Below are 14,003 nucleotides of genomic sequence, written 5' to 3' on the forward strand. Positions count from 1 at the left end.
CTTTCTCTTGAGTTCTACACCAAGTAAAATTTATCCATATCTATAGATACGGGTATCTAAATAGACATGAAACCATATTAACAAAAAATACAGGTATCTATTCCCTGCCCAACACCAAAACATGTTTGTTGTCAAAGCAAGAGATAAATATCCAGAACTGTATACCATGGCTAAGATGGGAGAAGGACCTATTTTCAACAGATAACAGCTTTCTGGGCTTGCAGCTGTAATGTTAATGGTGCTCTGGAAGATGAAGAAATGTAACATGTCTGAATCACAGAATCATAGCATAGTTAGGGTTGGAAAGGACCTCAAGATCATCTAGTTCCAACCCCCCTGCCATGGGCAGGGACATCCCACACTAAACCATCCCACCCAAGGCTCTGTTCAACCTGGCCTTGAACACTGCCAGGGATGGAGCATTCACAATTTCCCTGGGCAACACATTCCAGGGCCTCACCACCCTAATAGTAAAGAATTTCCTCCTTATATCCAACCTAAACTTCCCCTGTTTAAGTTTTAATCTATTACCCCTTGTCCTGTCACTACAGTCCCTGACGAAGAGTCCCTCCCCAGCATCCCTATAGGCCCCCTTCAGGTACCGGAAGCCCCAACTTTCTCAGCCTGTCTTCACAGAATATTAATAATCTTTTGATTGAGACTTGCTTTAGACTTTCTTGTAACCTCCTCTTACAACATTTCTCTCATTTTTATACATCTGTTGCAGGGATTCAAGGTACACTAAATGCTTTTCTATTTATTTACTTCATAAGAGAGAACAAACATTATGCATTTATATAATCATCCACATATGACATGGACAGTGGGATTGAGTGCGCCCTCAGCAAGTTTGCCGATGACACCAAGCTGTGTGGTCCGGTTGATACGCTGGAGGGAAGGGGATGCCATCCAGAGGGACCTTGACACGCTTGTGAGGTGGGCTGATGCCAACCTTACGAAGTTCAACCATGACAAGTGCAAGGTCCTACACCTGGGTCGGAGCAATCCCAGGCACAGCTACAGACTGGGCAAAGAAGAGATTCAGAGCAGCCCAAGGAGAAGGACTTGGGGGTGCTGGTCGATGAGAAAATGAACATGAGCCGGCTTCAGTGTGCGCACGCAGCCCAGAAACCCAACCGTATCCTGGGCTGCATCAAAAGGAGTGTGACCAACAGGTCAAAGGAGGTGATCCTGCCCCTCTACTCTGCTCTTGTGAGACCTCACCTGGAGCATTGTGTACAGTTCTGGTGTCCTCAACATAAAAAGGACATGGAACTGCTGGAATAAGTCCAGAGGAGGCCACGAGGATGATCAGGGGACTGGAGCACCTCCCGTATGAAGACAGGCTGAGGAAGTTGGGGCTGTTCAGCCTGGAGAAGAGAAGGCTGCGTGGAGACCTCAGAGCAGCCTTCCAGTACCTGAAAGGGGCCTATAGGGATGCTGGGGAGGGACTCTTTGTCAGGAACTGTAGTGACAGGACAAGGGGTAACGGGTTAAAACTTAAACAGATGAAGTTTAGATTGGACATAAGGAGGAAATTCTTTCCTGTTAGGGTGGTGAGGCACTGGAATGGGTTGCCCAGGGAGGTTGTGAGTGCTCCATCCCTGGCAGTGTTCAAGGCCAGGTTGGATGAAGCCTTGTGTGGGATGGTTTAGTGTGAGGTGTCCCTGCCCATGGCAGGGGGGTTGGAACTACATGATCTTGAGGTCCTTTCCAACCCTAATTATTCTATGATTCTATTCTATGATTCTATATTCTCAAGGAAGAAACATGAAAAAAATTGAAGTGCTTAGAAGTTAAGATGTGATAGAAGGGACAGGTAAAAATGGAAAGGTGAACAAGCATAAAGAAAAAATACACAAAATATATAATATAAGGGTATTGCAGGGTGGGAGGGAAAGCTACTGATGCCCATTGTGTCTGGTAATCATTAGAAAATTTTTTTCAGAGGCATCACAGATAAAGTGAACCTTGAGGAACTTAAAGAATACAAGAAAACTTCACTGAATTAATTTACAGAACATTCAAAAATAAAAGGGTGTACAAGAAAAGCAAAATACATTACGTTTGATATCAATCACTAGCAAAACATGGATAGTGCACTGTAAAAAAGCAGCTGATCAGCAGGTAAGACAGTACTGTTAAACGTGTTAAAGAATGAGATATGGAACTAAGCCATGTAGTGCATTTGGGGAGAAGTTCTGAGAGTTGAGTTGTTTTGGTTTGGGGTTCTTTGTTTGGGATTTTGGTTTTTTTTTGACTGGATGGTCAATACATTATCAGGTATGCCCACAGACTGAAGAAGTCAGTAATCCAAATGGAAAAATACAAAGATATGTATACAAATAAAAATGCCATCTTTTAAATAGTAAGGGAGGAAAACACTGAACAATCTGGTCAAGGCCTGACAAACAGTAATAGAAGATGTAAACTTGACAAGTTACAAGCCTGAGTAACAGAGAAGAAAGCTGTGTTATCATAATTTAGACACAAAATACAATCACACCCCCCCCACTTTCAAGATGCACAGCTCATTTTGAATTTTAGTACTGCGTATTACAGAAGTACTTCTGTAGCTGCCAGGTTTAATATGTACTCGCGTTTTGTCAAGATCAGGATAAGCTTTAAAAGCACTGCTGATTAAAAAAAAAAAAGAATTACATTAGACAATATATGTTTTAGTAAATAGATTTGATGGCTGTTTATATCCTGAGTCATAGCTACTTATTCTCCCAAATTGAGTTTTTATTCCTTCAAATATTGTAAAGATCCTATGAGCCACATTATTTTCTAGCATGCATAACTACAAAACCATTAGATGTTTTACTAATGCTTGTGTTGCATAAAGCAGAGATATTACTCTCCAAATTAGGGTATTCAGTTCTGTATTCAGAACACTTGCCTGTAAATGGAATGAATTTCAGTTCAAGCTGACTGATACAGAATATTTATGCAGTCAAACAAAGCCAGACCTAGTTACCCTACCCTACCATACCATTCATGACGTTCTGCTCTCAGAGCTGTTCTGCCCGATAAAAAATATTTGCAAGTTCTACTACCATGTATTGCCCAAGCATCTCACTCCCTCACAATTCAGACACACTGATTTTTGCAAAGGCTACTTTTCTTTTGCAGAACATTCTTTCCCCTTCATCTAAAGCCTGAAGCACAGTAAGGAAAACAGTCCTTTCAACACTGAACATCTTCTAGAACTTGTTACTTTCACATTTGAGAAGTTTCTTCTACAAACTATTACATTCCCATTAGTCATAAGCTTTTTTTAAGGAAGTCATAATTAGCCTGTAAGGGATACAGCAATTAAGTATATGCAACAATACCTTGGCATAAGTTGTATTGTCTGAAAACTGTGATAATATCACCTCAGGATTTTTTAAGTCAATACTGGCCATTCCTACTTCACCTCTGGCAAGGCCTCTTCCTTCTACTACAGCTACAATAACTGATGCAGCAGTATGAGTAGAGACTGCAGACGAGGATGTAACTGTAAAACAATTACATATATTCGGTTACACGGCACTACTTTACATTCACAGAATCATTCTTTGACATCCCAAGTGAAATATGTATTTGTATTCCCATATAATGGAAATCCCATTCAATTTAACAAACTTCATTAAAAATCCTGGTTGTTGAACTCCTTACTTGCCACACCATACAGGCAAGGCACTTTCCAAAGCATGACCATCACACTCTTACATTAAAAGACTGACTGAGTGCATTAATTAAAGATTGTCAGAACTAATCACATCTCTGTTGCAACTGAAAACACTTTCTGAGTCACTACCTCTGAGCTAAACAATCAATGTTTATTACATGCCAAAAGGCATGGCTATTATTAAACACTTGCCATTTAAATTCCAATGATGCATAGCTATTACAGTTAGTTAAAATCAGATGTATTAATTGCAGAGAGACACTGTAACTTAATATTCCACTAAAGGCACAACTCTGATCGAGGTTGCTTAGATCTTACTTAGGTAACTTAGATCAAGTTAGGGAAAACAAATGTTTTTATATAGAAATATATACATTTTATCTGATTTTATGCTAAACTATTCTAATATCTGTATCTCCAGCATGACTGAGTCCCAGTAATCAGATTTTTATTTTGGTGTGGAGGGGGTTTTTATCATTTTTGGTATCTGAAAATTGTTTTAGTTTGCATTTTCCCAAATATCATCACAACCTCAACAAATGTCATCTCCTCCTTCAAATACCCAGCTATCTCTCCAAGACACCCCTTGCAAAGACTAAGTGTGAAACTTAAGCTCCTTAAAGCCTAATGCCTTCCTTCCTGAAGACGCTAACCCTCATTTTCTTACTTAGTCTCTTTCTTTCTCCCCATGCAGATAAAACCACCAACCCAACTGTTTTAGCAACCTTCCCAACACAACACAGCAAATCTACTTTGGGATTGTACTACACACCTACAATAAACCTGATGTTTATATCTAATCTGAACAGACCTGTGATTCCTCATCTCACATCATTCACCCAAATAGCTGAAATTTCAAAAATTGGCCTATTTTTCATTCAACTATGGTTTAATGAAATACAGCTGACTGGAGACAAAGGCTAACACATTCCTTCATCTCACTCTTCCCACACCATTTCATACAGTACTTCATATCACTTCTGCTAATAAACAGAAGTTTAATTAGCACCAAGTTAAAACCCAACTGTCCTAGCATTACTCTTCTGGCACCTAAAAGCTAATCTGTGAGCTGGGAAGTTGGACAGTCTCGGAGATGAGGTTACCATTCACAATCAGAACTGGGGTGATGAGAAATTGAATGAAATGAGCTGGCCCTCCCACTTCTCCCCAGTTTTGCTCCAGGTGCCTGCCATCACAAATCACTGCAACAACATGTCTAACCAATAATAATGAAGTCCCAACACACCCAATTATGTTCCACATTTAAGAAGCAGTGCTCTCGTAATGGGTTGGTGTAATTTTATCTGGCGTACTGAAATTCTCCTAGTCTATGAAAAACCAAAAACGTGTATACACTGCTTCTTTTGGTATCTCATCTAATTTTTGTTTCATATTTACAAAGTAGCATTGCATTCTTCCAAATTCTACTGGAGAAGCTACTAACAATGTTTTGTTTGGAAATCTGCGACCAAAGATTGTGAAACTGTGCTATTCAAACGAGCAAATGGGTAACTTGCTGAGCAATACTGAAGTAACTATCACACTATGGAAAGCAGCTGCTACATACACTTTGCTACATAGCAGAATGTGAGATTCTGGATATGCTGTAGTCATTAAAGGTCAGTGAAGGATTGATTAAGGACTGTCACACACAAAACAGAAAAAAATCAAATTCTCCAGGCTAAAGAACACACAGGTAAAATCAAAGGAAACTAACAAAGTGACCTTGTTTTACTGTTAAGTTGCATAATGTCTAAAGAAATCTGCTCTGTGGGTTTCAACATCATAGTTACTCCAATTCTCCAATTCCTGGAGTAGTCACAAAGAAAACTACATCACAACAGCTGCAGGAAATCACACACTTCATGATACTTACATTTTGCAAAATAGTAATTCAGCGGCAAGTAGAGAGCCAGTTTATATTCTTATCAGGAATAGGTAATTTTTTCAAATAAATTTTTAAATAGTTTCGTTGCTTCAAAGAATTACCATTAAACTTTAAGAACACTAAAGACCGAACTGATTAATCAGTTAAAGAACTTAGAATCCCATCACTTCTGTACTACCAGAGCACACAGATGGACATAACCTGGCACAAGGCATCATCAACCTGTAGCACAACTTTTTCATAAATAGCTCATACCCAATGGATAAGCATTACTCTGAAGATCTAGTGTTCTACATCTTTTTACTCTGAAGATCTAGTGTCTACATCTTTAAAGAGACCAATGTAAACCATGTAAAACTTGCATCAAGAGACTTGAGAATGACATCATGATACACAATGTACAAAGCATTTACAAGCCTAAGAAGAAACCTTGATCAGCAACGTGCATGAATTTGGGATCTTCAATCACCACACAAACCAACACGGCCACAAAAATGGTCGATGAGAAAATGAACGTGATCTGGCTTCAGTGTGCACTCGCAGCCCAGAAAGCAAACCGTATCCTGGGCTGCATCAAAAGGAGCGTGACCAGCAGGTCAAAGGAGGTGATCCTGCCCCTCTACTCTGCTCTTGTGAGACCTCACCTGGAGCATCATGTACAGTTCTGGTGTCCTCGACATAAAAAGGACATGGAACTGTTGGAACAAGTGCAGAGAAGGGCCACGAGGATGATCAGGGGACTGGAGCACCTCCCGTATGAAGATAGGCTGTAGGCTGAGAAAGTTGGGCTGCTCAGCCTAAAGAAGGCTGCATGGAGACCTCATAGTCAAACAATTGAGGGACGATCTATCTAATTTTTCCAGCTCCTCACGTGTACCAACACACATCTCAGCTATTAACAAAAGGCATCCTATTCTTCGAGAGAGAAGATACAGGAGGTATACGCCACGGGCCACCCTATGGTTTTATCTGCGGGATCACGGAGAAGACATGACAAAGTGGGATGGAAAACCTACTTCAGCTTTGGAGGAACTGGTGGGCGAATTGAAGAGGGGAGCAAGGCCCAAGACTCATCATCCCAAGAGAGCTGCAGCTTCAGTCTCTGGTGAGCAGGCCCCCAGATGGAGTGGAAGAGCTGACTTTACTCCAGCTCCTGTGACAACAAAGAATAATCCCTTTCAATATGACTTAAGTGTTCAAAGTTGTGATGACTATTAGAGGGGCCCTGCCTCCAGCCAGGTGGAGGTAGGGGATAATCGGATCTACTGGACTGTGTGGGTCAAATGGCCTGGCACATCAGTCCCACAGAAGTATAAGGCTTTAGTAGATACCGGTGCACAGTGTACCCTGATGCCGTCAAGCTGTCAAGGGGTGGAACCCCTCTATATTTCTGGAGTGACAGGAAGATCCCAAGAGTTGACTGTACTGGAGGCTGAAATCAGCCTAACTTGGAGGAAATGGCAAAAAACACCCCATTGTGACTGGTCCAGAGGCTCCACTGCATCCTTGGCATAGACTACCTCAGGAGAGGGTACTTCAAAGACCCAAAAGGGTATCAATGGGCTTTTGGTATTGCTGCTTTGGAGACTGAGGAAATTGAGCAGCTGTCCACCTTGCCTGGTCTCTCAGAGGATCCTTCTGTTTTGGGGTTGCTGAAAGTCGAAGAACAACAAGTGCCAATCGCGACCACAACAGTGCACCGGCGGCAATATCGCACCAACCGAGACTCCCGGATTCCTATCCATCAGCTGATTCATAGACTGGAGAGTCAGGGAGTAATCAGCAGGACCCGCTCACCCTTTAATAGCCCCATATGGCCAGTGCAAAAGTCTAACGGAGAGTGGAGACTAACAGTAGACTATCATGGTCTGAATGAAGTCACACCACCATTGAGCGCTGCCGTACCGGACATGATAGAATTTCAGTATGAATTAGAGTCAAAGGCAGCCAAGTGGCATGCCACAACTGATATTGCCAATGCATTTTTCTCAATTCATTTGGCAGCAGAATGCAGGCCACAGTTTGCTTTTACTTGGAGGGGTGTCCAGTTCACTTGGAACCGACTGCCCCAGGGGTGGAAACACAGCCCTACCATTTGCCATGGATTGATCCAGACTGCACTGGAACGGGGGCAAGCTCCAGAACACCCGCAATACATTGATGACATTATCGTGTGGGGCGATACAGTGGAAGAAGTCTTTGAGAAAGGGAGGAAAATAATCCAAATCCTGCTGAAAGCCGGTTTTGCCATAAAACAGAGTAAGGTCAAGGGACCTGCACAGGAGATTCAATTTTTGGGAATAAAGTGGCAAGATGGACGTAGACAGATCCCCACAGATGTGATCAATAAGATAACAGCAATGTCTCCACCAATAAGAAAGAAACACAAGCTTTCTTGGGTGCTGTGGGGTTCTGGAGAATGCACATCCCAAATTACAGTTCGATTATAAGCCCTCTCTATCATGTGACCCAGAAGAAGAATGATTTTAAATGGGGTCCTGAGCAACAACAAGCCTTTGAGCAAATTAAACGTGAGATAGTTCATGCAGTAGCCCTCGGACCAGTCCGGACCGGGCCAGATGTTAAAAATGTGCTGTACACCGCAGCTGGGGAAAATGGTCCTACCTGGAGCCTCTGGCAGAAAGCTCCAGGGGAGACACGAGGTCGACCCCTCAGCTTTTGGAGTTGGGGATACAAAGGATCTAAGGCCAGCTATACCCCAACTGAGAAAGAGATACTGGCAGCCTATGAAGGGGTTCGAGCTGCTTTGGAAGCAATTGGCACTGAAGCACAGCTCCTCCTGGCACCCCAGTTGCCCGTACTGGGCTGCATGTTCAAAGGCAGGGTCTCCTCTACACATCATGCAACCGATGCTACATGGAGTAAATGGGCTGCACTAATTACACAACGAGCTCAAACAGGAAATCCCAGTCGTCTAGGCATTCTAGAAGTCATCATGGACTGGCCAGAGGGCAAAGATTTTGGAATGTCACCAGAGGAGGAGGTGATGCGTGCTGAAGAGGCCCCACCATATAACAAACTGTCAGAAAGTGAAAAACAGTATGCCTTGTTTACTGATGGGTCCTGCCGTATTGTGGGAAAGCATCGGAGATGGAAGGCAGCCGTATGGAGTCCTTGGCATCAAGCTGCAGAAACTGCTGAAGGAGAGGGCGAATCGAGTCAGTTTGCCGAGGTGAAAGCCATCCAGCTGGCCCTGCACATTGCTGAACGAGAAAAGTGGCCAGTACTTTATCTCTACACTGACTCATGGATGGTGGCAAATGCCCTGTGGGGATGGTTGCAGCAATGGAAGTGAAGCAACTGGCAACCCAGAGGTAAACCCATCTGGGCTGCTGCACTGTGGCAAGATATCGCTGCCTGGGTGCAGAACGTGGTGGTGAAGGTACGCCATCCACATGTACCCAAGAGTTGGGCCACTGAGGAACACCAGAACAACCAACAAGTGGATAAAGCTGCTAAGATTGAAGTGGCTCAGATGGACTTAGATTGGCAACATAAAGGTGAATTATTTTTGGCCCGGTGGGCCTATGACACTTCAGGCCATCAGGGCAGAGATGCAACATATAGATGGGCCCATGACCGAGGGGTGGACTTAACAATGGACACTATTGCCCAGGTTATTCATGAGTGTGAAACGTGCTGCAATTAAACAAGCCAAACGGTTAAAGCCTTTTTGGTATGGAGGACGATGGCTGAAGTACGAATATCGGGAGGCCTGGCAGATTGACTGTATCACACTCCCACCAACCCGCCAAGGCAAGCGCCATGTGCTTACTATGGTGGAAGCAACCACCGGATGGCTTGAAACATACACCGTGCCCCACGCCACTGCCCGGAACACTATCCTGGGCCTTGAGAAACAGATTTTGTGGAGACATGGCACCCCAGAGAGAACTGAGTCAGACAATGGGACTCATTTCCGGTATAACCTTATAGACACTTGGGCCAAAGAGCATGGCATTGAGTGGATATATCACATCCCATACCATGCACCAGCCTCTGGGAAAATCGAACGGTACAATGGGCTGTTAAAAACCACACTGAGAGCAATGGGTGGGGGAACTTTCAAGCATTGGGATACACACCAAAGGCCACCTGGTTGGTTAACACTAGAGGATCGGCCAATAGAGCTGGCCCAGCCCAGTCAGAACTTTTACATATTGTAGAGGTGGACAAAGTTCCTGTGGTGCATATGAAGAATTTGCTGGGGAAGAGAGTCTGGGTTATTCCTGCTTCAGGTAAAGGCAAACCCACTCGTGGGATTGCTTTTGCTCAGGGACCCGGATATACTTGGTGAGTAATGCGGGAAGATGGGGAAGTCTGATGTATACCTCAAGGAGATTTGATTTTAGGGGAAAACAGTCAATGAACTTAATTGTATGCTGTTGCCTGCTGTGTAATACTTTTATAGCCCATCAATTAGATGTCTTCAGGTCACCAGCAACTGGCCCTGACTTCCCCCCAACCATCCTCCCAACAGAGAATGAATTCTGATAGAACCAGACAAGTTCTGCAGTGAAGGAATAATCAGCATCCGCAGGCAACGATCCAACACTGCACACAGCCTTTCCCGCCCTGAAAGACTGTTACAAGGGATGGAACCTGACATCATGGACCGAATGGACTCGACAGCATTACAGGGATTGGTCCATGCACTAAGAAATGATTTCTTTGTCTGTGTGTGTGTGTGGATTGTTTTATATATATATATATATATATAAGAGAGATGGTATATTGAAAATGTGGGATCTGAGCATGACGTGAATGGTATGGAATAAGGGGTGGACACTGTCCTGGGTTTACCAGGAGCTGTTTTGCTCCTTCTTAGTAACCGGTGCAAGCTCTGTGTTTTGACTTCCAGCCTGGGAAGAGAGCTGATAACACCGATTGTTTTTAATTGTTGTTAAGTAATGTTTATTCTGGCCAAGGACTTTGTGAGTCTCATGATCTGCTGGGGACGAGGGGAGGCCGGGAGGAAGCAGAGACAGGACACCTGACCCAAACTAGCCAAAGAGGTATTCCATACTACAGCACGTCATGCCTAGGGAGGTAACTGGGAGTTACTCGGAAGGGCACGGTCTCTCTTCGGGGGGGTCGAACTCATTCAGCGGTGGTATCGTATTCTCTTGTTATTTTCTCTTATCAATATTATCATTGGTAGTAGCAGTAGTGATTTGTGTTATACCTTAGTTACTGGGCTGTTCTCATCTCAACCCGTGTGAGTTACATTCTCTTGATTCTCCTCCCCATCCCTCCAGGAGCGGGGAGGGTCGGGGTGGGGGGTGAGTGGACAAGCTGTGTGGATTGGTTTAAACCACGACACCAACCCTAACTATTCTATGATTCTATGAAATAAATCCATTTTGGACAATTTGAAAAAAGCCTGAATTATAACTACAGTGATAATTTATACATGAATGGAGAATGACAAGAGGTTGCAATACCAGAACATCTACTCAAGTATCTAATGGAGCACTTTCCGCTATGGGTGCATCTTGCATTGGCAGGCATCCTCTATAGTACAAAACACATTCTGAGTTTTGAATATACTTCAGTATCTTACTGGATGACAGTAAAAAATAAAACGTGCTTAATAAAATAATGTAAGAAATGTAAGTAGGACTATTTCCTTTAATAGCTGGTTATCTTACCTGAATATCCCATAAGAGGAGTATGGCTTCTGCAAACAGATCTACTAGAAGAGAGGGGTGTTTTTCCTACACATGCACTATTCAGGCCTCGCACAGAAGAACTCGTGAGATTCAGTGTGCTAGTATTTTCTATACAAGAACTTTTGTCCCCAAAATATGATTCTGAAAGGGGGAGGAGAAAAAAAAAAAAAAAGAGATTTTTTTATTCAGAAAGCAATACATAAATATACCAATTTGAAAACTTTATTTTTCTTACTAGAGATATCCAAGCAACAACCTCTAATGCCACAGAAGCTCTCCTAAGTATGAAATAAAATAAAAATCAGTCTGTTTTGAAATCAAATCCTTATTAATGCTTATTTTCCACAATGACATAATTTGCAGCACCAATGAAAGCCATTGTTTGCATTGCTAGACTGAAATACTAAAGAAGTCACTGTACCATACATAATTTCATATTCTAATGGACCTTACAGTCATGAATGTGGTGTCAGCTCCATCTTACATTTGCTTATCAGTTTTTAAATCTGTACCTGAAACTGCATGTGTTCATGGGTTTATTTTTGAAGGTTAGCATTCTTTTTTTAATAAAAGAAAACAAAAAGCCATGCTGAAAACCTCCTCCGCTTGAGAATGATCTCCCTTCGAATTTATGGGGTTCAGCTCTCAGAAATCATACAATAATCTGGGAAGTATTTGTTACCTGCAGTTTCTTTTACACATCTATCTTCGGATTTATCTCTATTTTTAAGTCCTGCAAAATCTCTCAGACTCATGTTTCTGCTTAATGAATTATTTAAAATATTTTATTTATTTTCAGTTCTCTTGAGATGACTAAAACCAACATCATAACCCTAATTTAGCTTGAATAGTTGCTGTAAATTGCATAAAAATGAATTAAAATAGAAACAGTTTTCCCACTTAGCAGTTACAAAATTCAGGTACTAAAAGACATGGAAGCCCAAATGTTTCTGTTCCTTCTATTAAATCAAAAATAGATCTACAAGACAGAATACTTCAGCATTGTCCTCAGATGACCCATTAACTGCATGACATTTCCTCATGGACAATATTGTTGGATTTTTTTTGTGGGAGTTGTTTGGGGTTTTTTTAGATCTTATGAAACTGACATCTGGAAAAAAAAAAACAAACAACAAAACATCATTAGTTCAGACTGTTCTGTTTGGGGTTTTTGGTTGGTTGGTTGGTTGTTTTTTTTAAGAGTGGACAAATCAGCACTGCAATGCATAGTGATGGTTTTTTAAAAAAATCATTCACTTAGGGCTTGGCATAAGTTCACTCAGAAGTCTGGCAGAGAAGACTTTGCTTTCCTGGCGTAACATGAGGAAAAACGTAATTTTAAAGACCAGATGAACCGAACCACCTCAGGGTATCTTTTAAAACCAGCATTTATAGAATCACAGAATAGAATATAGCATTTAATCAGTTATGCACTACTCAAATTGAAATTCTGTTTGTTTGTTGTTTGGCATTTTTTAGGACTCATAACTGACCATGTAAATTACCCACAACCACGTTACCTTCCTCCCAGTTTACATGTAATGAAGACGTATGCACTTCAGAATGCATTCCAGCAAGTGTTAAAATAATTTCCAGCTCCTTTTATAGTTTTTTTCACTGGAAAACATACCATTTTAACCATTTTTTTTTTCTGCACCAATATACAGAGATTCATGGTAGGACCAAAATCTATGAACTGGCTGGTGCACACACGTTCAGCAGTCAGGAGCTGAGGGGCCACATCCTCAGAGGGAGCCAGCAGCCCGGGGTGAACAGCAGCTTTATGTGGAGGATGGCAACAGCGATGTCACATTTTAGGACCTCAACATCTTTACAACACATGGAGGACAAGAGCATTTAGAACTACACACACACAAAACAAACAAAAAAAAAAAAACCAGCCCACAAAAAAACAGGGAAAAAAAATAATAAAGAAAAACCACCACCAAAGAAATCAAACCCAAGCTCCATAACCACCTGAATGCTGTTCTGGTCTCTAGTGAAGCAATACTGTGTTGCAATTCAAACCAAATTATTGACCCCATCAGGGAACCGAGATAATGCTATCTAGATACCTCACATAAAGAAAATAATGAAGATTTAATTGAAGAAGTGTGAAGAACGATCACCATTGTCCGGATGGTTTGAAGGGGCGGGGGGGGGGGGGAGAGAAAGGTCGCTAAGGAGATGCTGCTGCTGCTGCCCCTCCTCAGGCAACCACCGCGTGTAACAGCCCCTTCGAAGACCGACCGAAACAGAGGGCAGGGCGACAGATGAAAGCGGCCAAGAGCCGTACAGAGAAGGCAAGGCAGCACCCCACCTCCTCTTCCGGAAACCTGCGCCTTTACCCCGGCAACCAGGCTGGGAGTGAGGCCTTCCCCGCTTGAGCTGCCCGGCCGGGCCCCGCCGCTGGAGAGATCCCCGGCGCTGCCCGTCGTGCTGCGCGGCGTCTGCAGCAGCCCAAGGGTATAGCGGGGCGGCCGCTCCGCCCGCCCTCCCAACCCCGACGTGGAGGAGCAGCGGCCGCTGCAGGACTCCGAGGCGGGCTCCCGCCCGCCCGCGCCCGCCTTCCCGCTGGCGTGCAGCATCGCCGCCTCGCCCCGGAGCGCCCCGCCGCCCACAAAAATGGCGGCGCCCGCGCCCAGCTCACCCCCCCCCCCCGCTCAGGGGCCGCAGACGGGGCACGCGCACACAAACAGCGCAGGGCCCCTCCCTGCCCAGCGCTCGCCCCGCCGCGGACAGGGCT

At 43.4% G+C, this 14,003-nt stretch overlaps 1 protein-coding gene across 10 annotated transcripts in view; it reads right to left on the reverse strand.

Annotated features, from left to right (window-relative positions):
* Window positions 1–13,887, reverse strand: part of MSH4 (mutS homolog 4) — a 38,104-nt gene extending 24,217 nt beyond the window's left edge. For 9 of the 10 annotated variants that reach the window (XR_010611355.1, XR_010611354.1, XM_065673002.1 and 6 more), the window contains exons 1-3: window positions 13,578–13,887; window positions 11,237–11,398; window positions 3,339–3,502 (exon numbers count right to left, since the gene is read on the reverse strand). Coding sequence is in view for 8 of the 10 variants with exons in the window: in XM_065673002.1 (XP_065529074.1) it covers window positions 3,339–3,502; window positions 11,237–11,398; window positions 13,578–13,845 (594 nt within the window). In the remaining 2 variants the exon portion in view is untranslated. Of the gene's footprint in view, window positions 1–3,338; window positions 3,503–11,236; window positions 11,399–12,252 lie in introns of all 10 variants that reach the window. The other variant, XM_065673005.1, reaches the window with a different exon arrangement.
* Window positions 13,888–14,003: the final 116 nt, after the last annotated feature.

Source organism: Lathamus discolor, chromosome 3 (assembly GCF_037157495.1).
Source record: "Lathamus discolor isolate bLatDis1 chromosome 3, bLatDis1.hap1, whole genome shotgun sequence".
Classification (NCBI taxonomy): domain Eukaryota; kingdom Metazoa; phylum Chordata; class Aves; order Psittaciformes; family Psittacidae; genus Lathamus; species Lathamus discolor.